Source organism: Biomphalaria glabrata, chromosome 2, assembly GCF_947242115.1.
Source record: "Biomphalaria glabrata chromosome 2, xgBioGlab47.1, whole genome shotgun sequence".
NCBI classification, from domain to species: Eukaryota; Metazoa; Mollusca; class Gastropoda; family Planorbidae; genus Biomphalaria; species Biomphalaria glabrata.
The window spans coordinates 13,970,050-13,997,890 of NC_074712.1; the positions used below are offsets into that span (position 1 = coordinate 13,970,050).

The 27,841-nt window shown below is 37.7% G+C and overlaps 1 protein-coding gene across 2 annotated transcripts in view; it reads left to right on the forward strand.

Annotated features, from left to right (window-relative positions):
• Positions 1-27,841, forward strand: part of LOC106078602 (guanine nucleotide-binding protein subunit alpha-12-like) — a 39,823-nt gene that overhangs the window by 2,393 nt on the left and 9,589 nt on the right. Inside the window, exons 1-3 of one of the 2 annotated variants that reach the window (XM_013239522.2) lie at positions 3,752-4,281; positions 8,193-8,243; positions 27,250-27,450. In XM_013239522.2, coding sequence (XP_013094976.2) covers positions 3,823-4,281; positions 8,193-8,243; positions 27,250-27,450 — 711 coding nt within the window. In that variant the 5' untranslated portion in view covers positions 3,752-3,822. Of the gene's footprint in view, positions 1-3,751; positions 4,282-8,192; positions 8,244-27,249; positions 27,451-27,841 lie in introns of those variants that run through there. The other variant, XM_013239521.2, reaches the window with a different exon arrangement.

Genomic DNA, 27,841 nt, shown 5'->3' on the forward strand with positions numbered 1-27,841 from the left:
GTTTGTATTTATTTACCAATGGTTTGTAGAAGCCAAACTGAAGATGATGTAAAGATTAAAGAGTGTCATGTGACCTACACAACGACCAATCACCTTTACTTTTCCCAAACTAATTTAAGGCACCCATAAAAGCTGGGTGGACTCAGAGGTGCCATACAGATCCTGAAATTTAAAATCCTAGTCTTCACCAGGATTTGAACCTAGGACCCCCTGTTCAGAAGCAAAGCACCTCACCTCCTTGAATAATTGTTGTTACCAAAAAAGACCCAAGGAACACATTCAACATTGCTATACTACCATGAATTTGAGCCTAAGTCTAGATGCCTGCAATTGCTTGAGCCTGGTGGACCTAGAATTTCTCTTTTTTGCTCCTTGAAAACTTTTTGTTTTCCTTGATATTACAAATGTCTTTCGTTTCATGGTATCTTAAATATTATTTTTTAGTGCAGATATTGCATCTAATATACTTTTTTTTTGAGGAAATTTAACATTATAAACTTGCAAAATAAAAAAAAAAGCTTATATTAGGCTTATATTATTAGTTTGAATCGGTCATGTAATTAAATTTGTAATAGATCTTGACTAACTGCTTATGAAAATAGATTTTATAGCTATTAATGGTTAATTTTTTCTACAAACAATAAAGCTTGATCCGAGATTTGGTGTGGGAGAAATAATGTTTACAAACTTTTTACCAGATAGACAGAGTGAGTTTTGTAAGCTTTGTAAAAAGAAGGGCAAGAGATGGGCAAAAGATTTATTGAGTTCAGGTTTCCTTTCTGTTGGACTCCCTTAACTCTTTCTCTCCTAATTGACGATACCATCGTTTATTTGACCTCATTAAATTTAATTAAGGTTTAATTTTGTAAACTTTATTTTGTTTTACATAAAAAGAGCATTTATTCCCCTTTTATTCTCTACCAAATAATACACTTTCTGATTACAAACGACAAAAATATTGAGCTTTAATCACAACAGGGTATTGAAATAGTAATGAGCAAAATGAAGAATTCTGTCGAAACTTGGAAAAAAAAATAAGGAGAGAAAGAGTTAAAGCTCTACTGGCTGTTATAATTATTTTGCTTGTTATGGAGTGTATTTGTGTGTTTTTTGATGTAACCATGAAGAAAGTTGGGTGGCTGTTTTGGTTGTGCAGGCTGGAAAGTTTCTGATGAAACCACCAGGTGGTCTGGCGTTATCGAACCCGGGCACGCTGCCCTGCCTCAACGTGGCGCCCGGGTAGAAACGGTCGTGAGAGGGAACGGCTAGGCCAAAGGGTAGCACAACAAAGCGCCCTTGGGAGTGTCTAAGAGGGTGCGAGAGCATCTCATTGCACTGTGTGGGGATGTAAAAGAGCTCCCACAGCGATCTGTCAACGTCCAGGCGCCGTCCCTCATGGGGCCGTTACATAAATGGCGTGTTCCGCACGGTTAGCCTGGGAGATCATAGGAAAATGACGGTGGCCCCGGTGTACGCGCCCCCCGGGCGCGTCTTATTCCGCGAGTCCAGAGTGCCCTTGCCACCGAGCTCGTAAAATAAACTTCGAGTTTAACCCCGAGTCTCACCCCCCGTCAGACAGAAAGGTGTATACGAGGTGTACACCGTTCATTCAGGCCGCTTGAAGGGAGCTCTTTTCGCTTTTGTTGGCCTTAGGGTTCTAAGGGCTTTTCCACAGCTCTACATGACAATTTCAAATGGCGTAATCGAGGGACTGGTGTGAAAGTGGACGAGGAGATATGTGCTTGAGACGCCCGACAGAAAGGACGTGCATTTGTAATGAGCTCTATCTTGTTTTAAGTAGCATTTCACTTCTTTCTCCATAGCCTACATCTGTTCTCTAGTTGAATCTGTATATAGTGTTAATATAACTTGCATTATTTTTAGTTAATCAAGAATTTTAGTTGTATATTTATTAGCTGTTTGGAGCTACAAATCAACGACCTGGTATTCTTTCGATGAATAGAAATAGAAATGGTACAGAGATAGAATTTAGTGGAGTTCTCCGGTTTGCTTGGTTTTTGGCCTAGTCTCTAACCCGGGTGTCCTGGGATTTAACCCATCTGTAAAAAGAATGTAACAAATTTACATATGATTGGATCTCACTCAGACAAAAGACAGACTAATGGAGTGGAGCTTCTCCGGGCCTAGAGTTCTTGAAGTCTTCGACTCAACTCAAAGGACAATACATAGAAGAAGTTTTCTCGCCAACAATGTCTGTAATGTTTCTCTTGGCCGAGAATTTTGATGCTTTATGGCACAACTAGATCCATATATTTGATGTCTTGTAAGAAAGTAAAGCGTTGATGATATCAGGCTAGTGTTCAAACCACATTTCAATGACAGACTAAAACTGGTGCTGAGCGTGTACGTGGTTACTTATCACCCTGAACTTTGACCAACTTCGTCATCCAGATGCTCTCGGTTCTTAATAATTAGCAGGTGTGACCTACTTACTTGTAAAAGCAGGCATAAAAAAATTGAAGCTAAGTTTAAAATTGTATTAAGATTACCCACAACTAATTTATTTTAGCATGTTATAAATGTCGCTTATTATCACAGGGCTTGTGAAATGGCACCAAGGGCTCTGTCATTTGAAACCAATGAGTTAATAAGTAAATAAATAAGCTCTTATTTTAACTCTTAATTGAAAGGACATTTTTTTTTTGCCTAAGCATTATATTTGCCTTGGTTCTCTAGATCTAGATATTATAGATATAACCATTGATTTTAACTTTAAAAAAAATATTCAGCGATTGTATCGTTGAACAAAAAGGTGACAAAGAATTAGTACGTGTGTTACAACTCATGCCCACAACCTCACAGCCATGACATTGAATTACGTAATGTGGCTGTACTCTCCTATATGGCTGTGAAAGTGGGACACTGAGGCTGAAAGAAGACGTCAATTCGTTGAGAGCAAATGCTACAGACAAATGCTGGTTATCATATATACCAGAAAAAGAAGACAAACAAGTTTGTACTTTTACCTAAACTTGCAAAATTAAAGAATTATAGAATGCTACAAAGAGACGAAAGCTGAGCTGGTTCTGTCGTATTGTAAGACATGACTCGCTGTCTGAAGTCGTCCCTCAAGGTACACTGGAGCTAGCCGGACGACGTAAAAGAATGGACCGGCCTCCCTCTTGATATCTTGCTAATAACAGCTACTGACCGTGAACAAATTGGAGGGATTTGGTTACGCGACCTCTCACAGCACCCTTAAGACGCAAGTCAAGGAATAGATGAGAGATGAATGACACAATTTGTATCATTTAGAGATAAACTCTGGAAATGTTCGTTTTCTTGTGTACTCTTTTGGACCAGCTCTGTCGTGGCCTCTTCAGTTCCGAAGCTACTTATGGATCACGTAATGGAAATTAGACGAATACCTTGGCATTAGCTAATGTCGGAACGATGTCACCCATGCTGCAATTCCCCCTCTCTGTATGCGGCTGATGTGAAAAGGTAACCCAAGTAGCCGTTGCACTAATTTCTAGCACAATGACGGTGGTGGTGAAATTACATTTTTAATAGCGCATTTAGAATCTAAGATCTTAACGTTTCAAACGAACAGCTTAAACACAATATCGGTCGTTTCCCTTTTTTGGGGTTGGGCACTTACAAAGACATCTTACTCTTTGATACATAAATTACATTTTTTCTTAAACACCCTTATTAAGCATTAAATATTTTTATTTGTTAGATCCCTTTCCTAGCATATGATTATTTTTAGACTCAGGTTGGTGTTTTCCATCGTGCTATTTATAGACTAATGGGATAAACCGGAAGTTTTCTTTAAGTCAGGGGTGGAGTGAACTTAAAATGGCGGAAATTTTATTCTGTTGTTCTTACGACAACAACAAAGCTGGAAGAATACGAAGTAAAGAAATAGACCGGCGACTAAATAAAGATCGAGTTACATTTAGAAGAACGGTACGCGTACTTTTGTTAGGTGCTGGTGAAAGTGGTAAAAGTACTTTTCTTAAACAGATGCGTATTATTCATGGCTTGGATTTTGACGATGAGCAAATCAGAGAGTTCCGAATGGTTATTTACAACAACATTCTCAAAGGAATGAGAGTGTTGATAGACGCAAGACAGAAACTCGGAATATCATGGGGAGATGAAACGTGTATAAAAGATGCAGCAAAAGTGTTTGATTTTAATGGTCTTATAAAATTAGATCCATCAGTTTTTTGTGATTACCTTGATTCGTTGATTAAATTGTGGCGAGATTCAGGAATACGAAAAGCTTTTGACAGAAGAAGGGAATACCAGTTGGTGAGTTTCGAGATAATTTATAATATACTTATATAGGTTAAATCTAGATTCTATAGATCTATTTCTCTATATATCTATTTCTCTATTTTCTAGATTATTATAGATTTATTATTTATATTGATCTAGAATATAGATATCTAGATCTAGATCTCTAGAAAGTTTAGAAGAAATCTGTATAGTCACATTAGTGTATCATAGATCTATATACTATATAATATAGTATATAGATCTATACCATACTAGGTTTAGTAGATTGAATATATATAACTTGTGGAAATAGAACCTATTGTTAGAAAAGTACTGAGCATATAGAGTCCAGTCCTAGATTCCAAAGTAGATCCAGTAGGAAGACAAAAAAGAGGACACAAGAAAAAAAAACTAAGACAAAGTACACTTTACGTTTACAAACTAGGATTACTCTGTTGATGAAAACTATCAGGAAATCAAAGACTGTGGTACTTAACTATATTATATATGCATCTTTTCCAGTAGTACAGTATTAGCGCAAATATACTTGTGGAACTCCATGCACAAGATTTAGTACTAGTCCCTCGGAACGAAAAAAAAAATAATCACAGAACAACGTCATGTATTTTGAGAAACTGGTTCCTTTTGACAAGCCTTGAAAAAGGAACACCTGTTCAAGAAGGCTATTGTCAAAGAATTTGTCATCTTACTGCTTTCTATGAGTGAGTTTGTGTAATTAATGCAGAAGATAAGAAAGGAATATAGTAAATTGATGGATAATATCCAATTGTTGATATATATATATATATATGTTGTAAAATGTGATTTGTCTTCATTGAGGCCACTCATATTTCTCATATAAACTATCAGGCATTGAAATTTCTCAGCACCCTTGTCACCTGCCTTATAATCTATATAGATCTCTATATATTTGTAATATAAAACCTGACTTCATAACATTAAAGCTATCTAACTAGCCTAAGGTAACACTGTGCAAGTCCAAATTATAACAGTGGCATGTCAAGCTAATTGACAGCACAAATTGTTACTGATGACAGCTGGCTGAAATATGTTTATCTTGGACTTGTCAAATCATTATTAGCTTTAGATAGAGGTTATATAAACATAGTAATGGCCTAGATGTCAGCTAAGCTTTGCATATTTACTGATAAGATGCACATACATGAATCCTAGGATTGATGGAAAGATTTTGATAACTATATTTTTTTATTTGAACAGTTTTTTTTTTTTTTAATTATCAAAATTACTGTAAAATGTGCCGTCAAGGACTGAAAATGTTTCATGGTCCTAGTTAAAAAAGAAATAATAAGTACAATTTTACATTTCATATACATAATACTATTAAAAACTGAAATTCTATCTATAATCATCTATTATAATTATTTTGAAACAGAAATATTGTGTACAATTATATATTTGCTTAAATCTATTTTTAAAAGCACTCAAGTTTTGTTTCTTTTCTGTTTAACAAAATCTAATCATCTATATTGTCTGACTTTAATATTGTGTGTAAATCTGCAACAAATATTCATGTTTGGCTAATCTCATGAATTGCTGACCTCCAAAATGATTGAACATTACTTGACATGCCACACTGGACCTTTTCTTGGTTTCATAGCCAACAGAAAGCAGGAAATAAATTACATGATTAATAAAAATCAATACACATATTTTTTTCTATTTAAGACTTTTTACCCTGTTTAACTCTTGTTTCTTAACCTTATAGGCGTTGTCTTAAACACATTTTAAATCTTTTTACCATTTTCAGAAACTTTCATGTGTTATACTAATGTTACACACTTTTTTTTCGTATTGTAGAGTTACGTTATGTATAGTAGAGTTACGTTATGTATAGTAGAGTTACGTTGTATAGTAGAGTTACGTTATGTATAGTAGAGTTACGTTGTAGAGTAGAGTTACGTGGTATAGTAGAGTTACGTTATGTATAGGAGAGTTACGTTGTAGAGTAGAGTTACGTTATGTATAGGAGAGTTACGTTATGTATAGGAGAGTTACGTTGTAGAGTAGAGTTGCAAAGCCCCGGTTCAAGTGAATCTGATTTACGCTGATCCCTGTTTATCGTCCGAGGCAGCGCTATTTATAGCCTATGCGCGTGAAGATAAGTTGTGTGTTAGTATTGAAACAAAGAGTTGTCTAAATCTTCTAGCAGTCAGTAGAGAGCTGCATGCAAGATTATCAGCCTCTAGCTAGCTTGAACCAGATCTCTGGAATGCTGTCTCATTTTTTTTCCTTCTGGAATATCTGACAATTTGCTTCCCATCTTCAACATTTTTTTCTTACTACTTAGAAAACACTATCTCTCCCACTTCTAGCCTGATTCATGTTATATTCCAAAGTAATCAAGAGGTTTCTTTTACTGATAAGTAGAAAATGAGAGAGTTTGTGTACGCGTACGGAAAAAGGTGGTAGACTCCCCCCCCCTTCCGAACACACACGCTTACAGAGACGCACTCCGTCCCAACAGCATCAAAATCTGTAAATATTTCATGAGCTCTCCCCCCCCCCCCCCCAATCTCCAGCAGTAAAATCAAGTACTTTCAAACCGAGCAGCGCTGTATGCTCACTGATTCGGTTGCCGGTGGTAGTGACACTGATAATCGACGCTCACCAGTTTTACAATTTAGTACGAGATTCAGATAAACCAAAAACTCTAAAAGAAAAACAAATCTCACTGGGGGCTTTTCTCTGTCCCGTGGACCATTTCACCTTTCTTTTCTCCCACCTCCAATGTGGTTATTTTCACATTTCATTGATTATATATTGTATATACCCATCTCATAGCTTGTCAAGAAATAAAATGTACGTTACTGAGAATCGAAGTGTTTATAAAATGAGATTTCATTTTGACATACAACCTGTTCTGTTTAATATGTTGTTGTTTTTTTTAAGGAATTATACATTGATAAACCAAGTTCAGAAAGAAAATTTGCTAAAAAAAAATATCTCCCTGGCCCAGGAAACCGCCTGGAGCGATATCTTTTTGTAGTGTTTATTGAATTTGATATCGTTTTTTTTTTAAAGTCGCGGTGCTGTATAATTAAACCCCCGTGTCATTTATTATTAGGTGTCTCTGTACAGTGACACCATCCAATGTATAGCAAAGTAACCGCTTTATATTTTCATCGTTTTAACAATACGGTACTCACCTTTCCAAAAGAGTTGTGCTAATATTTAGATCAGAACATTTTCACGGGACTGCTTTTCTTTACTTATACAACCACACTAGTTACCTATGACTTGTAATGTCATCATTTGATTGAAGCTACAATTTGCATCAAATATTCGAGACTCTCAGACAAAACCATTCACTTGGTGAAAAAGTCGAAGTTTGAACGGGAAAAAAAAAGATCATGGTTATTTAACATTATGAACAGTCATGTATACCTATTATTATTCAAACTACTTTTAATGACAACAAAACTGGCCAAATTTAAGTTTTACGAATACTACTACTATATTAGAGCTAGCGGCCTTAGGGTCACATCATGGATGATTTGCTTCTGTGGCCAAACGTTTAACGAATGTGTTACATTCTAGCATATCGATCAACTGTTTCTCCCGGAGAAATCTTAGGGACCCTTTTCAACTAGGTTGACTCAGGGACACCTTAACATCTCAAAGTAAAAATAATTAAAACGAGCCATCCAGAATTCGAAGAGAAGACTCTCCGTTTGGGAGTGCTTTCCTACTCGGCCACACTTCCATAATTAAATGTGAAAAAATAAGTCAGTAGCTAGGTTAGACAATTTAGATTTAATATTCCACACAAAAAGCGTATAACACAGACAAGTAGTATAATAATGGTGTCTGCGTTAGATTGAGCTCGCTCTTCAAGTGCAGCGTTGATTGTCTTTTGATCTTGAAGTTGTCATGTTGACTTGCTTGTATTTGTATATTTTCAGGGGGACTCACTCAAGTACTTTTTGGATAACGTCGCAAGGATTGGTACGATAGTAAGTACTTTATATTCATTCTGTTAAAGTGCATGCGGTTACATCTATTACACGTTCTGTTACCCCCCCCCCCCCCCCCCCCCCCCCGTCTTTCGATCTGTCTATCACTGTCTTTTCATACGATCGCTCACTCGCAAAGGTTTTCATCTTTCTTAACGACTTATTGAACTTATCCTTTAAATAAACTCCACTATTTCTATTATCGCTCCAAGTAAGAATACATACTTTTAATCCGTTGAACTTGATCTGTTTCATAGAAATCTAATGGAAAAGTTGTTAAGCTAGATCCACATTGGTCTCTTGTGCTGTCGTGTGCACTTGACTTCACTTAGACCTCAATGGCATGAGTAGATATACGTTCTGGAACTAAAGATGAACGCCACCCTGTCCTATGTGTCACATCCTCACACATGAAAGGAACTAGGTCTAAACAACTAGTGAATGAGTACCCATTGAACAGTTCAGTAGCAGAGCAATAGATATTGCCAAGAATCAATTGCTAGTCTGAGGGGTTGCTCGTTTTGTTGGCCGACCCTCTCTCACTCCAAAAGTAGGTCTACAGTGATACAAAAGGGAGAAACCACGTTCTAATGACTGCATTGACTATACTGAAAGAATACAAAAGAAATGATTAAAAGTATATAATTGCTCCATTAAGCATAATTCATGCTTTAATGGAAAGGAAATATTTATGCAACGTTAGTTTGCTTTGTAAAATAGTCCCCTCTTAATCCAACATCTACATTTCATAGACTCCATGTTCATTTCTCGTTCTCTCTTTCCATTCCTTTCTCCCTGTTTTTGTCTTTTGAAACGAAGTTTGATGAGGATGATTACATCCCTTTTATGTATCTCCCATCTATCTCTATAAAACCTTAACAAAAAGGGCCCTTATTTTTCACATAAGTATAATGTATACGGATGTTAATCTACAAATGGTTCACGTGTGACACACGTCTGAACATTGAAACTTGTTCAGATTTGAAAAAAAAAAGGGGGGGGGGGAAGAGGTGGTGTGTGCATCCGCCAGCGATGCGTGACTTGGTCTGTGTTTACTCATTTCAAAAGAAAAAAGATGTTTTTCTTGTTCCCATTCATCATGTAATGTCACAGTGAAACATTAATCAACTTTCTAGCTCAAATTACACCAGTCTGGTAAATGTAGACACGAACTCCATTGAAACCAAGTCCAGTGGTCTAGATATCTCCTCAAACTGACTTTTAAAACTAGAGTTAATAACATGTTGGTGTTTTGCAGCCGTGTTGTCCTCCCTTTCTCAGGCTACATTTGTGTAACGCCAACACTACCGGAAGTCAGTATGAACCAGACCAGTCACTACCACTAATTGTACCTTCATTTTTGTGTCTCCTACCTCCCACGTTAAATGTGGAGGGTCGAGGTGGTTATTTTTGACCTCTCGACACCAATGCGGAAGTCAAGGCACAGACAGAAGCCCCACAAAGAGTCCCATTGTTTCTTGTTGTAGTTTTGAACTAGCCAACTGAAGGTGACAGCTGAACCTGGCCACACACTGGATTCATTTAATGAGACCAAAAGTGGAAAACCATCCTCAGCCTGGGGGCTATATGACACATACAGGCCGAATCATCCAATCGCCGAGTTCAAGGGAACTCAGTCTGAGGCCTCAGTATGCACTGCGCAGATAAGTTTCAACTGGACAGCACATCGTTGCGGGCTGTTGTAAATTGGACATCACTGATTTAGAACTAATGTAGACAGAAGTAGAATGGAAGTTCAACTATTTTTTTTGAAACTGAACATTTTATAGAAGTCTCGGCAATTTGTTAGCTTTAGTTTTTGTTTTGTTTATTGGTCCAGTTATATTTCTCGCTAAGCTGTTAAACAGTCCAAATCTAGTGTGTCCGTACGTGCGCTAATGGTAATCAAGCGAAATGTGTGTGTGTGTGTGTGTGCGATAATAGTAAAGTGAAATGTGTGGGTGTGTGCGATAATAGTAAAGTGAAATGTGTGGGTGTGTGCGATAATAGTAATCAAGTGAAATGTGTGGGTGTGTGCGATAATAGTAATCAAGTGAAATGTGTTGGTGTGTGCGATAATAGTAAAATGAAATGTGTGGGTGTGTGCGATAATAGTAAAGTGAAATGTGTGGGTGTGTGCGATAATAGTAAAGTGAAATGTGTGGGTGTGTGCGATAATAGTAAAGTGAAATGTGTCGGTGTGTGCGATAATAGTAATCAAGTGAAATGTGTTGGTGTGTGCGATAATAGTTAAGTGAAATGTGTGGGTGTGTGCGATAATAGTAATCAAGTGAAATGTGTGAGTGTGTGCGATAATAGTAAAGTGAAATGTATATATATATATAATTCGAATCCGATAACAGGACCACATAGGGCCGCGAACGTTTATTGTCCTAATAACAGGCTGGTCCGATTAACGGGCTTCTATAGTATAATTGCATTTTATTCGGTACTTTAAGATTTGGTCTGAATAAGCGGCTGGTCCGATTTACCGGTGGTCCAATTAACCGGATTTAAATGTTTTACTTTTTTTTTTTATAACAAAGCTTCTATCAACTCACTCTGTCTTGTCTGCCTGTCTGTCTAGCAAAAAGTTTTTACACGTAATTTCTCCCACACCATATCTCGGATTAAGCTGACATTTTTGCTAAATTATTTCTTTTACCAGACAACACAAAAATCATTTTTTTTTTAAATTAGTTAATTTAATATTGTTAATTAATTTTTTTGCTTAGTATCTCCAACAAGGAAAAGAAATCGTGCTTGACAGATGTGGTGGTATAAGTTGAATTAGTCCCCTTGAGGACTCTTGAGACCTTAGGGAACATTTTTTTAAACATCTAAAAAAACGATCATGTTCGATACTCCTTCTCACCCCCCCCCTCCTTTCCCATCCTGGTCCAGACAAGTGATAGGATCATAGCCAATTGAGAAATCTAAAAGCTAAACAAAAACAATTGGTAAAAATTGTTCTCATCGCACAGATTTATATGTCTTAGTCGATCATAACTATAATGACATGACTAATCCAACTTAATTGACACAATAACACTTAAGCTTTTTTTTTTTTTTAAAGTACTTTTTATTTAATTTTTTTTCTTGTTCTAAATGGCATGCACTCCTGTGTATTTGGAAGCCAGCAAAGTGTTTTGACTCTGATACTCGCTTATCTTCATTGACTAGAAGAATGAATCTTTTGTCACCTAGCTGACTCACGCTTTACCTGCGAAGCAAATATACAGTGCAACATCGGCCTCTTTACATCCGTCTTGGAATAGTTGAACTGTGCATACCTTTTCTTTCTGTTGGGGCCAGTCCGGTCCCCCCCCCCCTCCCCAACCAGGTGACCTAACTGAGTAATGAACTGGCCCTACTGGTGATAAAATTTAAACCCTAACATTTGTAAAAACAAAAGTGTACATTTTCGGAATAGTTAGTTACTAGTCCTGCAAACTAACGCTCTTTAAAATATGTTTAATACTATAGCTGCTTGTTATAAGAGATTACTTATATGCTTATATACGTAAAACATATTTTCTCTCTTACCCTCTCTCTCTTTCTTCTTCCCTTCCTCTGTCTCTCTTATTCCATCTCTCTCTCTCTCTCTCTCTCTCTCTTCTTCTCCTTACCAGTACTTCCACATCTCGTCCCATTTTTTAATATTGATTTTGTTTTGTTTCATTTCATATTTTTTATTTCGTTCCTGGAAGCTCCGATCATTGTTTTGGGAGTCCTGCTGTGACTTTATACACTAGCCCTCCTGTTTGTCACATCTGACAGTATTAGGTTTTGTTTTGTTGATAGCGCACGCTTTTGTTATGACTTAACAGTTCCATGTTGTACAGTTGTTGCTAGAGAGCACTTCACTAATTAATGCCATTTCAGTGCTCGTTTGCATGGGCCTCCATTATTTATCGTCTGATAAAACGCAAACAATAATCTTCAGTATTGACCTCCCTTGACTAGCGTGGCGCCGGTTGACCCTTTTATCTAGATACGATGGTGAATATCTAACGTTAGATCTGGTGTGCGTATGTCTCTGTGCATGTGAGTGAGAGAAGGTATGGGCTGGGATTAGGGATAAGATAGAATTCAGTAGAAGAATGTGCATCAACTCGGGTCTTTTCTTTTTATAAATGTTTTAAAAGAATAAGCGTCAGACCAAAGAAGCTTGATGTGGCTATTCCCGGAACGTGTGCTGGCTGCCAGCCTGAAGAATGGCCTGGTGGGACTATCGTCTGCCATCGCTGTTATCTGTTTTATGTCCTTTTCAATTGGGCGTGCAGCCTTACATTTACCACTTTAATTTTGTTTTCCAAGATTTTAGATAGCAGCTCGAGGAATGGAGAGAACACAAACTATAAAAGAGAAATTATACTCACCAAAAAGATGGCCAATTATTTGCCCTGAGAAGAAACGTCTATTTTTAGCTGAATTAAAATAAACGTGTTGTTGTTTCACAGGGAGGTGGCATTCATTAATATTGTCAGCACACTCTAGTTTTAGCTGGTTCTATTGAGGAAGTTGCTAGCATTTATCACTTGTCATGAAGGGAATTTCGACTACATAGTACATGCACACACTTAATGAACCTCATGACTATTGTGCCTTGTTCTAGTTTAGTCGAAATCTAGAAAGTGGGATTTTACAATGTGTTTTTAACCTTTGTACATTTATATTTTTGTAAAACCCTCGAAAGAACCTTTCTCTATCTGAGTTCCACGTATACTATTAAGGTGGTTTAAAGAAATTTCGTAATGGTAGACTTCATTCTAAAGAAGGTTACAAAGACAGTTTGTGTAGAAACACTAACTCAAAATCGACCCCATGCTTAGATTAGTGTTCATCTCTCTTTCTTAATACTTGATATTAAGTTGATAATATGTATTAGATTTTGAGCTTTCATTATTACAAAAAAAATGGTGGGTGGATCAAATATTAATTAAGCCTAATTATGATCATTCGTGTCTACAGCCCAGGACAAGTTCATGTAAAAGCCTTTTCCTATTTCCATTGTCTTTTACCTTGACAACCCTAAAGTGAAGTACACATATAATTTTAAGAATTAAAACTGAACAAAAGACCCCCTCCCCACACCTTTTTAAAATAATAAAACGTTTCTGTAAGACTGTGTATCACTTTCTAAGTCTCTCCCCCCCTCCCCCCCCCCCCCCCACCATGGTATCTGTTAGTTCATTAAGAGTACATGAGAGGCTACTGGCCTGACCATGAGCCACAATTTCGTGTTTGTTATCAAAGCTAAGTTTTCACTGCGAGGTTATCGGCCTTGTTCTTTGCTTAAACCATCCGTTGAGCTCGTGGTGTAGTATCTATATAAATACCGACCATCTTCTGCTTCCTGTCACGGGATGCTCGGCACCCCCATGGCTCACCGAACAATACACATTTGCTTAGTTTTAAAGAGTCAAAGAAAAACGAAGGGGAATGGGGGGGGGGGATAATGGCTCCAAAATGAAAGACTATCACTCTAAACATATGGTAGTTGAAGATTTCAGAGTAATCATGACCTTACTATTTTAATATCGTTTTACAATGACAAAGAATTATTGAGCTTTTCAATGGAACTCTAGCACATTTATGACTGCATTGCTATCTTAGTAGTCTGATCTTTTCCTTTACAACGTTAGACTTAGCGCTGCACTGTGTACGTACGCTGAGGATTGTACTTCCTAACAATTTTGTTTTTTTAATGAGTTCTCGCTGGTTGCAGCTGTAGACAGCTAATGTAGGCGTTAGACTTTCACACACATCTTGAATAAAGCTTGAAAACTTTTTAAACCAAATATAAACTTGATTTTAATTCACAAATATCCACAGCTTTCAATTTCAATGTCATTACACAATAGAGTTTCGATATATTTTAACAACTAATTTCATTTAATTGTGTAACTTTCGCCCTTTTATCCACTCCACTGCACCAGTTTAACTTAAGAATGCTACATCAATATACAATCAAATGGTCTTCAAGTTTATGTGCTCACAATGATCTCTGTCACAGCGTACATAATGCCCCAGTGTACATAATGACAGCTGCATGCTGTTAGGCGCTTCCACACTGCAGTTAAGTCAAACGGAGATAACACTCAAATCACGAAATCCAACAACACAGGCGAAAGGCCAGCACTAAAAGTTAGTTGACGCTGGTAGCGAATAACGAAGGGAATATCGCCAAGCTAAATCTCTACGTCCGTAAAACTGCCGTTCTCTAAAGCCGTCAAGAGTAGTCTGTTTACATGTAGCTATTCTTACTCGAATCCTAGTCTTGTTTTGTTTTTTTTTTAGTCGCGTCATTGTTTGTAAATCAAAACTTTCCCTTTCTAGGAAACAGAAACTAATTCCTAAAATTAACTAATAAAGATAAGATAATTTTTAATGATCCAATCTAATGGAAATTCAGTTTGACTACAATTGACAAGCTCAGCGAAACTACTGTACAAAAACAATATTGATTAAAAAATTCGAACAACATTCACACACGAAACACACACACATTCACAACCACCGCTTTATGAATTTGACTTCTATGTACTTGATGACGACAACACGGGAAACGAACAATCAACACTTGAATATTTTCGAAGTTCTTTACAAATAGACCTAGACTCAATTGGAACTGCTTGTTATATTAGCTACTATAAAACTCGATACAGTTTATATCTTATCTTATATAATACAGACGTTACTTAAAAAAAATCGAAGATGGCAACCCATTCCATGCTCTAATAGCATTAGGGAAGAAGGAGCATTTGTACAAATTTGTTCTAGCATATGTACCTTTATATTTGTGTCTTTCTGAGTATTTTATTACATTTTTTTTATTTGATGATTATGTTTCAGTGTTTTAGGTATAATTATTACTTTACTTTTGAGTCTTCTCTCCTGATGGCTTTCTAAATTTAGTGATTTTACTTAAGGTTTACAGTTTATGGAACCAAAGTCACTGGGGGGATAGATCTGGTCATTACAGTTTAGGGAACCAAAGTCACTGGGGGGATAGATCTGGTCATTACAGTTTAGGGAACCAAAGTCACTGGGGGGATAGATCTGGTCATAACAGTTTAGGGAACCAAAGTCACTGGGGGGATAGATCTGGTCATTACAGTTTAGGGAACCAAAGTCACTGGGGGGATAGATCTGGTCATAACAGTTTAGGGAACCAAAGTCACTGGGGGGATATATCTGGTCATTACAGTTTAGGGAACCAAAGTCACTAGGAGATAGATCTGGTCATTACAGTTTAGGGAACTAAAGTCACTAGGAGATAGATCTGGTCATTACAGTTTAGGGAACCAAAGTCACTGGGGGGATAGATCTGGTCATTACTGTTTAGGGAACCAAAGTCACTGGGGGGATAGATCTGGTCATTACAGTTTAGGGAACCAAAGTCACTGGGGGGATAGATCTGGTCATAACAGTTTAGGGAACCAAAGTCACTGGGGGGATAGATCTGGTCATTACAGTTTAGGGAACCAAAGTCACTGGGGGGATAGATCTGGTCATTACGGTTTAGGGAACCAAAATCACTAGGAGATAGATCTGGTCATTACAGTTTAGGGAACCAAAGTCACTGGGGGGATAGATCTGGTCATTACTGTTTAGGGAACCAAAGTCACTGGGGGGATAGATCTGGTCATTACAGTTTAGGGAACCAAAGTCACTGGGGGGATAGATCTGGTCATAACAGTTTAGGGAACCAAAGTCACTGGGGGGATAGATCTGGTCATTACAGTTTAGGGAACCAAAGTCACTGGGGGGATAGATCTGGTCATTACGGTTTAGGGAACCAAAATCACTAGGAGATAGATCTGGTCATTACAGTTTAGGGAACCAAAGTCACTGGGGGGATAGATCTGGTCATTACAGTTTAGGGAACCAAAGTCACTGGGGGGATAGATCTGGTCATTACAGTTTAGGGAACCAAAGTCACTGGGGGGATAGATCTGGTCATTACAGTTTAGGGAACAAAAGTCCCATTGGGAGATAGATCTGGTCATTATAGTTTAGGGAACCAAAGTCACTAGGAGATAGATCTGGTCATTACAGTTTAGGGAACAAAAGTCCCATTGGGAGATAGATCTGGTCATTACAGTGTAGGGAACAAAAGTCCCATTGGGAGATGGATCTGGTCATTATAGTTTAGGGAACCAAAGTCACTAGGAGATAGATCTGGTCATTACAGTTTAGGGAACAAAAGTCCCATTGGGAGATAGATCTGGTCATTACAGTGTAGGGAACAAAAGTCCCATTGGGAGATAGATCTGGTCATTACAGTTTAAGGAACAAAAGTCACTAGGAGATAGATCTGGTCATTACAGTTTAGGGAACAAAAGTCACTAGGGGATAGATCTGGTCATTACAGTTTAAGGAACAAAAGTCACTAGGAGATAGATCTGGTCATTACAGTTTAGGGCACAAAAGTCACTAGGGGATAGATCTGGTCATTACAGTTTTAGGGAACCAAAGTCACTAGGAGATAGATCTGGTCATTACAGTTTAGGGAACCAAAGTCATTGGGGGGATAGATCTGGTCATTACAGTTTAAGGAACAAAAGTCACTGGGGGGATAGATCTGGTCATTACAGTTTAGGGAACCAAAGTCACTAGGAGATAGATCTGGTCATTACAGTTTAGGGAACCAAAGTCATTGGGGGGATAGATCTGGTCATTACGGTTTAGGGAACCAAAGTCACTAGGAGATAGATCTGGTCATTAGGGAACCAAAGTCACTAGGAGATAGATCTGGTCATTACAGTTTAGGGAACTAAAGTCACTAGGAGATAGATCTGGTCATTACAGTTTAGGGAACCAAAGTCACTGGGGGGATAGATCTGGTCATTACTGTTTAGGGAACCAAAGTCACTGGGGGGATAGATCTGGTCATTACAGTTTAGGGAACCAAAGTCACTGGGGGGATAGATCTGGTCATTACAGTTTAGGGAACCAAAGTCACTGGGGGGATAGATCTGGTCATTACAGTTTAGGGAACCAAAGTCACTGGGGGGATAGATCTGGTCATTACGGTTTAGGGAACCAAAATCACTAGGAGATAGATCTGGTCATTACAGTTTAGGGAACCAAAGTCACTGGGGGGATAGATCTGGTCATTACGGTTTAGGGAACCAAAATCACTAGGAGATAGATCTGGTCATTACAGTTTAGGGAACCAAAGTCACTGGGGGGATAGATCTGGTCATTACAGTTTAGGGAACCAAAGTCACTGGGGGGGATAGATCTGGTCATTACAGTTTAGGGAACCAAAGTCACTGGGGGGGATAGATCTGGTCATTACAGTTTAGGGAACAAAAGTCCCATTGGGAGATAGATCTGGTCATTATAGTTTAGGGAACCAAAGTCCCATTGGGAGATAGATCTGGTCATTACAGTGTAGGGAACAAAAGTCCCATTGGGAGATAGATCTGGTCATTATAGTTTAGGGAACCAAAGTCACTAGGAGATAGATCTGGTCATTACAGTTTAGGGAACAAAAGTCCCATTGGGAGATAGATCTGGTCATTACAGTGTAGGGAACAAAAGTCCCATTGGGAGATAGATCTGGTCATTACAGTTTAAGGAACAAAAGTCACTAGGAGATAGATCTGGTCATTACAGTTTAAGGAACAAAAGTCACTAGGAGATAGATCTGGTCATTACAGTTTAGGGCACAAAAGTCACTAGGGGATAGATCTGGTCATTACAGTTTTAGGGAACCAAAGTCACTAGGAGATAGATCTGGTCATTACAGTTTAGGGAACCAAAGTCATTGGGGGGATAGATCTGGTCATTACGGTTTAGGGAACCAAAGTCACTAGGAGATAGATCTGGTCATTAGGGAACCAAAGTCACTAGGAGATAGATCTGGTCATTACAGTTTAGGGAACTAAAGTCACTAGGAGATAGATCTGGTCATTACAGTTTAGGGAACCAAAGTCACTGGGGGATAGATCTGGTCATTACTGTTTAGGGAACCAAAGTCACTGGGGGGATAGATCTGGTCATTACAGTTTAGGGAACCAAAGTCACTGGGGGGATAGATCTGGTCATTACAGTTTAGGGAACCAAAGTCACTGGGGGGATAGATCTGGTCATTACAGTTTAGGGAACCAAAGTCACTGGGGGGATAGATCTGGTCATTACGGTTTAGGGAACCAAAATCACTAGGAGATAGATCTGGTCATTACAGTTTAGGGAAACAAAGTCACTGGGGGGATAGATCTGGTCATTACGGTTTAGGGAACCAAAATCACTAGGAGATAGATCTGGTCATTACAGTTTAGGGAACCAAAGTCACTGGGGGGATAGATCTGGTCATTACAGTTTAGGGAACCAAAGTCACTGGGGGGATAGATCTGGTCATTACAGTTTAGGGAACCAAAGTCACTGGGGGGATAGATCTGGTCATTACAGTTTAGGGAACAAAAGTCCCATTGGGAGATAGATCTGGTCATTATAGTTTAGGGAACCAAAGTCACTAGGAGATAGATCTGGTCATTACAGTTTAGGGAACAAAAGTCCCATTGGGAGATAGATCTGGTCATTACAGTGTAGGGAACAAAAGTCCCATTGGGAGATAGATCTGGTCATTATAGTTTAGGGAACCAAAGTCACTAGGAGATAGATCTGGTCATTACAGTTTAGGGAACCAAAGTCACTGGGGGGATAGATCTGGTCATTACTGTTTAGGGAACCAAAGTCACTGGGGGGATAGATCTGGTCATTACAGTTTAGGGAACCAAAGTCACTGGGGGGATAGATCTGGTCATTACAGTTTAGGGAACCAAAGTCACTGGGGGGATAGATCTGGTCATTACAGTTTAGGGAACCAAAGTCACTGGGGGGATAGATCTGGTCATTACGGTTTAGGGAACCAAAATCACTAGGAGATAGATCTGGTCATTACAGTTTAGGGAACCAAAGTCACTGGGGGGATAGATCTGGTCATTACGGTTTAGGGAACCAAAATCACTAGGAGATAGATCTGGTCATTACAGTTTAGGGAACCAAAGTCACTGGGGGGATAGATCTGGTCATTACAGTTTAGGGAACCAAAGTCACTGGGGGGATAGATCTGGTCATTACAGTTTAGGGAACCAAAGTCACTGGGGGGATAGATCTGGTCATTACAGTTTAGGGAACAAAAGTCCCATTGGGAGATAGATCTGGTCATTATAGTTTAGGGAACCAAAGTCACTAGGAGATAGATCTGGTCATTACAGTTTAGGGAACAAAAGTCCCATTGGGAGATAGATCTGGTCATTACAGTGTAGGGAACAAAAGTCCCATTGGGAGATAGATCTGGTCATTATAGTTTAGGGAACAAAAGTCCCATTGGGAGATAGATCTGGTCATTACAGTGTAGGGAACAAAAGTCCCATTGGGAGATAGATCTGGTCATTACAGTTTAATGAACAAAAGTCACTAGGAGATAGATCTGGTCATTACAGTTTAAGGAACAAAAGTCACTAGGAGATAGATCTGGTCATTACAGTTTAGGGAACAAAAGTCACTAGGGGATAGATCTGGTCATTACAGTTTAAGGAACAAAAGTCACTAGGAGATAGATCTGGTCATTACAGTTTAGGGCACAAAAGTCACTAGGGGATAGATCTGGTCATTACAGTTTTAGGGAACCAAAGTCACTAGGAGATAGATCTGGTCATTACAGTTTAGGGAACCAAAGTCATTGGGGGGATAGATCTGGTCATTACAGTTTAAGGAACAAAAGTCACTGGGGGGATAGATCTGGTCATTACAGTTTAGGGAACCAAAGTCACTAGGAGATAGATCTGGTCATTACAGTTTAGGGAACCAAAGTCATTGGGGGGATAGATCTGGTCATTACGGTTTAGGGAACCAAAGTCACTAGGAGATAGATCTGGTCATTAGGGAACAAAAGTCACTAGGAGATAGATCTGGTCATTACAGTTTAGGGAACCAAAGTCACTAGGAGATAGATCTGGTCATTACAGTTTAGGGAACCAAAGTCACTAGGGGATAGATCTGGTCATTACAGTTAAGGGAACCAAAGTCACTAGGAGATAGATCTGGTCATTACAGTTTATGGAACAAAAGTCACTAGGAGATAGATCTGGTCATTACAGTTAAGGGAACCAAAGTCACTAGGAGATAGATCTGGTCATTACAGTGTAGGGAACAAAAGTCCCATTGGGAGATAGATCTGGACATTACAGTGTAGGGAACAAAAGTCCCATTGGGAGATAGATCTGGTCATTACAGTGTAGGGAACAAAAGTCCCATTGGGAGATAGATCTGGTCATTACAGAAGGTGGTCAAGTTCAAAACGTAATCGACGAATTATGGCATTGCAACTACTGAGGTGTTAGATAGTGCTTTCTCGTGTGGACAATCTTTTCTCTTTTGAATATGTAACCTTTTAGTTTTCTTGGAGTTCTTTCTTGAACTAATCAAATAATTATTTATAGTTTGGTCATGTACTGCTAGATAACCGATGAAAATAATTATATCGCTATCCCAAAAACAATTGCTTTCCCCTTGCCAACCGAGCAACAGTTTTTGCCTTTAGGAGGAGAGTGGAGAATTATTTCGTATGCCATTATATGTGACACACATTCATTTCATTTTCGATTCTTCATTAGCATGGTGAATCCAAGTTTCATGTACACTACTTAATCGGTGCCTAAACTGCGCCAACAGAGCAGTGCAAATGTTTTAGTCGAAAATGTTTTTGTTCCGGAATAAGGAATTAAGGGGCACCCAGCGTGCGTCCAGCTTTCTCGTTACTATTTCTTGTTTTAGTATCCAACAAACGCGTTCTTTGGACATGAGCGTTGACTCTGCTCTCTCTCTCTCTCTCTCTTTCTCTAACCTTAATTTAACCATTTGCTCAACTTGAATTTAACCATTTGCTCAACTTGAGCGATTGAACAGTTTCGCAGTATCTAAGATGATTCGTCCACGTGTAAATTCAGCTTCCTAAAATTGTTCAGTGGTAAATGATTGAGCATAGACCTGGTAAACAAATTTCAAAAAAGTTTTGTCTAGGCGTGTTGCCTTGAAAAGATGCAATATTTAATAGCAGCACGGTTGTCGTTCTTACTGTGTACAGAAACGCTCACAACTCATTCAAAAGACTGTCAAACAATAACTGCACGTCAAAAATGATCTACGTTTGTTTTTTTGAGCTGTTTTTCAATCATGCCCAAACACATCTACTGCCATCTTTATGTTGAGGTCTGGAAATGTGTTGACAGTCTTGTCTCGTGAATAACCGAAAATGTATTGATTTATTTATTTTTAAAGAATTTGCATCGCCTTTGAAGAATGTTTTTTTTTTTTCATGCCTGTTAAGAATTGGGTGTTGAACTGGACATTTGATACGTTAAAGGAAGGTTTACCTTGTAAGGCTAAAGAAGGGTGAAAAGAATTTAATACTTATAAAGTTCTCTATCACAAATCAACAACCAAGCACTCACATGTTTTCTCTTAGCTCGGACTAGAGAATAAAAGAAAAACAACATGAGGCTGAGGAGCATTGCCAGCATTGACCTGATAACACTAGAATAAAATCTTGACTTTAAAATGGAGGAAACATTTCCCGTCTAAACATTGAGTGGGAGAGATTACGGCATGTCAGTTTGAATACACTGGCACAGCTCTTAAAACGTCCTGGCACATCAGTTTAACTGTCTCCCACTGACTGGTGTTGACTGCAGTTATCAGCCTGCCTTGTTTTTAGAGCAACGTTCACGCGCAGACAGAGCTTACAATCTCTGGTCGTGCTCTTTTAAACAAGCTTGTTGTTTTTTTTCCATAGTACACTGACATATTCCGTGTTACATATAAATGGTAGCTGTACTTATTCAGATATTTTAAAATTTGTTTTAAGGCTAATTTAGGAGTCTGCAAGAGGATCTGCTATTTAAACACCCATTTTACATTGGCCTGTTCTAGCTGTTCTTAAAGCGGTGGTGTGGTTGTCCCACACACTATGACTGTATGTAACACCCATCACGTTCACATGTTCATAAGGACCTTTGGAGAACTAGTTTCTTGTACTGTCTGATTTCATTGTTTTGGTGCTGATCAGCTGGACTAAAATAATAGAGATAGCCAAACATTCAATATAAAGTCAAGAGAATGTCTTAATCATAGTCCTTTTAGTCAGTAAGCCAACACGCAAATAGTTTGTTGTAATGTGGTACCTAACTTCATATGTACTATAAATGACTTGTATGTATAATTTCATTTATCCGTTTATTGCTAATCGCAGACTGAAGCAGCCAATATAAATCTGTTGTTGGCAGTTATCAATCTTGAAATGAATCTGGTTCGCGTCGTAAAGCTTGGGCATTAGCTATGGTTGGAACGTTGTCACCCACCCAGCTGTCCCCAACCCCCTTTTCCACGCAGCTGTTTGGTCCAAATTAACGACAAAGAACTGATACAGTTTAGGAGTTAGGTCCAAATTAACGACAAATAACTGGTACAGTTTAGGAGTTAGGTCCAAATTAACGACAAAGAACTGGTACAGTTTAGGAGTTAGGTCTAAATTAACGACAAAGAACTGGTACAGTTTAGGAGTTAGTTCTAAATTAACGACAAAGAACTGATACAGTTTAGGAGTTAGGTCTAAATTAACGACAAAGAACTGATACAGTTTAGGAGTTAGGTCTAAATTAACGACAAAGAACTGGTACAGTTTAGGAGTTAGGTCTAAATTAACGACAAAGAACTGGTACAGTTTAGGAGTTAGGTCTAAATTAACGACAAAGAACTGGTACAGTTTAGGAGTTAGGTCCAAATTAACGACAAAGAACTGGTACAGTTTTGGACCAGCAACGTCGCAGGGTCTGTCGGAATGTGCTGCAAACTGCCCAAGAGTCATGGGTTCCTGATTTTTCCCCAGGGTTGACTCCCAAAGCCTATTTTATATAAGTTTAGGTTAAGCCTCAAGGCAGTGGAGTTTTGCTTTCTCCTAGATGGGAAAGCCTGGCCGATTGCTCCAATTGGGTCCCGCGCCAGCCCCGTAATTTACATTTAGGATATCACTATAAGTAATGGCTCTTGTCACAGGCATCTATATAAGATGTAGAACTTAAGGGGTTAATATATTCAGTGTATCTTACAAATGTCGTAACTTTAATAACCCACTGGCGCCTATAGCTTTCGAGTTGCTTCCTATGTATATTAATAAATAAAAAAAATAGAAGAGGGGCCTCGCAAGTATCCAATAAATTGGGCCCCGCAATTTGTAAAGCCGATCCTGGTGGGACGAGTAGTCCTTTCTGCTCTGAAGCCAATGGAAGTTTATCTCAGGTTTAGGTGCCAGAAACCCGTCTTTGCCCCTTCCCCTTTTGGCTCTAGCTCTTCTGCCTGGCCTAGTACCACACGTAAAGCTCAACTGGTTGTCAGACCCACACCATCGGAAGCATTTTCTAGGTAGCCTCTTCCGGCCATAACAACCTAACAGAACCATCAGCTATATTAATGTATGGCATGGATATGACAATAAAATACGTTTGTCAGTGGTGGAGTCTGGGGTTATGAAAGGGATTGGGGGAGGTAATCACACACAATCATCATCCCCTTTGGGAGCGTGTTTGTGGACAAAAGGTTATTTAATGACAAAAGGTTATTTAATGACAAAAGGTTATTTAATGACAAGTTAATTCTTACGTGATTTCACTGGCATGCTAGTATTGCCTCTCGGTTTTTAACTACATGCAGACGTTACGTTTACACTTGGCCTTGTTGTGATAATTCATTGTGATAGTAGACACGGGTTAGAGGAATGGCTTTCTGTCTGTCATGTGTTTGTGTGTGTGTATTGCTCTACTTGCTATAGTAATGACCTGAAGGTCAAAAATGAGCTTGCTGAGCTACCGAGGAGTCAGGTGCAAAGCTTTTATGTGTATGTTGATTGTTTACCGTGTGTATGTTGATTATTTATGTGTGTGTTGAATGCACATGTCATCTACACTATACACATACACTGTTTAAAATATTTAGTTAATCACTTTCAGTGCCACATTTGTACCTAGTTAAAAACAAAAACTTATACAACAGAACTAGATTAAAAAACAACAACAACTAAGCCTCTAACATCTCATGTTCTCTACTAGGACAAATAGTGTCTGTAGACACCAAGAAGATGACTATAGGAAACCCTTGGCACCAGGAGCTTCACCCTAGAGCCTGCAGCACTTTTTAGGTCTGTGGGGGCATTTGAGAAAAAGTGGTCTAATGTAAAATTGCATTATTTGTAATCCTGGTGTAAGTTTTGTAATGTATAGATGTATAGACAGTGATATATATGCCTGGTGTAACTGAAAGAAGTTTTGTAATGTATAGACAGTGATATATATATGCCTGGTGTCAAATTTAAGAAGCAAAGTGCAGTGCAGTCATATGACTGAAATAAATGTTTGTGTTTTTTGTTTCAGGGTGAGAAAAATATGTGTTTTTCTAGTACAGGTGATTGGAAATAAATTGTATATATACAGTATATGCACTTATATAGTTATAAAGAATACATGTTCACATTTTGATAATATATAGTAAAATATTTTAAAATTTGCATTTAGAACTCCAAATGAAACATATCTGGGTGATTGAACATATTGATGTGTGTGTATATAGTATGTATGTACTAAATTCTCAAGCATCAGGCATGTATTTCAGTTTTCTCTTCCACAATTGCCTGCTACCATTGTGCCCACTGTAGACAAATTCATTCTGACCTTCCTACCCTGTACTCTATTTGGTAGAGACAAAACCTTTTTGAAAGTGGGAGAGAAAGGGGTGTGGTAGCCAAGAAAAAAAGGGTGCGGGGAGGTTTGAACTAATTTGATGCACATTTTTAACACATTTTCTCCCTGTTAAAGATTTTGGTTTAGCTTGCTGCTGGTTTTACATGAATTTAATCTTTAATGTCCTCTAATTAGCTGTCACTAGATATTTTTTTGACCTAGTTTAACCTGGCCAGACAAATTAAATGTGTTAATAACCATTTTTATCAGGTTTTTTTTTTTTGGGGGGGGGGGGGGGGGTTCTGGCTTGAATTTGTGCACATTTCAAATATCTTCTTGGTTTTTCAAGGACTCTTGCTCCATAGACTGGTTAAACATAACTACTTGACCTTACGATGCCAATGAATGTTTGTCAAGAATTTTTAAGTTGTTTTTATAATATATGTGTGTTCTTTTTAAAAGTCTTTCTCAGTGTATTTGGAGTTTGTTTATTTTTCCATTTGAAAGTTTTGAGTTGTAGACAATGTATATCTTGAAACAAGTCACCCGAGGTATACTATATTATTATTGAGCTCCCACTATTTCTTACCCATGCATTTATACACACACCACCTTTTCATTTATAACATTTAAAGTTCACATAACTCTTTTCAACATTGTTTCTTTCTTTGTGTGTGTGTCTGTGTGCTGTTAAAGGCTTGTAGCACCAAACTGCTGGTAGACAACTCAACTGCTGTAGGTGTAATAGATCTAACTAATCAACTTGAAATAACTTCTTTGTGAAAAAAACTAAATGTAACTTTGATTATAATAATGACAAAATCAACTTGTGATAAAATGAAATAAATATAGTAGACTTATAGTAATAATATTTTTTAACAGTCTAACTCATTACAATAGCACAACCTTTCAGTTGTCATCTATGATGCATCATTCACAATCAATAGCTAACCTCATCCCACCATAGACATAGAAACACACACACACACTCCATAACAACCCCAATCTTTCCTTTAAAAAACATTTGGAACATTTTTTTTTCATTACAATATACAGACATTGTTACAAACATTTATATCAACATGAAATGCTTACAAGCTAAATTCATACAAAAAGAATGAAATGTTACCAATAAATATGTGTATCAGAAATATATTTACATGTCATATGAGTGTTGGCAGTTATAAAAGAAAAAAATATTACACAAAAATTCTAATAAATATTTAAATGTCAATCATCATTTTCCAATTCAATATTCATAACTTTATGAAGTTACAAAATGTTTAACATTATAGAATAAATCAGTAGTAACTCTTTCTCTCGTAATTATTTTCCATGTTCCGACGGAATTATTTATTTAGCTCATAGATCTATATATTTCACTACCCTGTCATGATGAAACTTCAATAACTTTTTTGTTTGTTATCAGAAAATGTGATATTTGGTATACAATTTAAGGATAATGCGCACCCTTTTTAGATAATTTAAATTGATGTTTAGAAAACCAAAATAAAAGTTTATTTTGGATAATGGAACCTAAAATTAAAAACCTACAGACTGTGGACGAGTCTCACTTATAACCAGATCTCCATTAGATCCAGGCAATATTTTATGATCCAAATTGAATAAAAAGTCTTTTTTTTTAAGGCTCACAAGGGGGATAAATTATTATCACATATTGCTATTTATTCTCATCAAAAAAAGTTTGAAAAGAATTTCATAATGGAAGAGTCAGTGAGTCAGTCAATGTCTTATCTATTTAAACCATGCTTATACCAGTGGCATTATATGAGGGGTTTGGACTTCTTCTTCTTGAAACTTTCAGGTAGAGTTGAGCCCTCAGCTCTCACAACTCTAGGCCAGCAAAAGTGAACAAGAGCTCCCTCTCACCAGCCTGAATGACAGGACATGCCATTTATGTAACAGCCCCTTGAGGAACGGTGCCAGGATTGTGACAAGGTTGTGGGAGCTTTTTTACAACTCCGCACAGTGCAATGAGGATGCTCTCGCACCCACTTAGGCTGCCCCACAGGAGTCTTGTTTTGCTACCCTTTGGCCTAATCGTTTCCTCATACGATCGTTTCCACCCGGGAGCCACAATAAGGCAGGGTTTGGACTGAAAAACAACAAAACAAAAAAAAAAAAAAGCAATCAGTACAAGGAAATTGTTATTTAACTTAACATCTTTTTCTTGATGGTATAATAATAATGGCTTATGTTTTTGCTGTTCACTGATGTTTTATTATATATGTTCACAGAATTATATTCCATCAAAGCAAGATATTCTACTGGCCAGGAAAGCCACCAAAGGAATCATTGAACACCAGATTATGATCAAAGGGGTGCCTTTTATGTTCATAGATGTTGGAGGTCAGAGGTCACAACGCCAGAAATGGTTTCAGTGCTTCGAAGGAATTACATCCATTTTATTTTTAGCCTCTGCTAGTGAATTTGATCAGGTAGAAGGATATAATTTTGTTAACATTTATTTTCTTAATTGAATTTTATATTCGACCTGATGTAGTATATTAACCAGATTCGACTGTATTAAATTTTATAATTAAAATATTTATATGTATTATTTATAAATAATAACCAACAGCTTTAAAATGAGACATTTTCCATATTTTTTTTTTATTTTTATTTTTTTTATGATTAACTTTTAAATCATTTGATCATGTTTTGAGTAACATTTTTCACTTTTATTGAGCAAAAAGAGTTTTTTTGTTTTTTGTTTAAATAAATACATTATTCATACAAAGAATTGAAAAGAAGCAAACTAGAAGTCTTTAAAAAATGATCCATTGTGTACCACAGGAAGAGATTTCTTATTATCTAGTCTCTAATTTT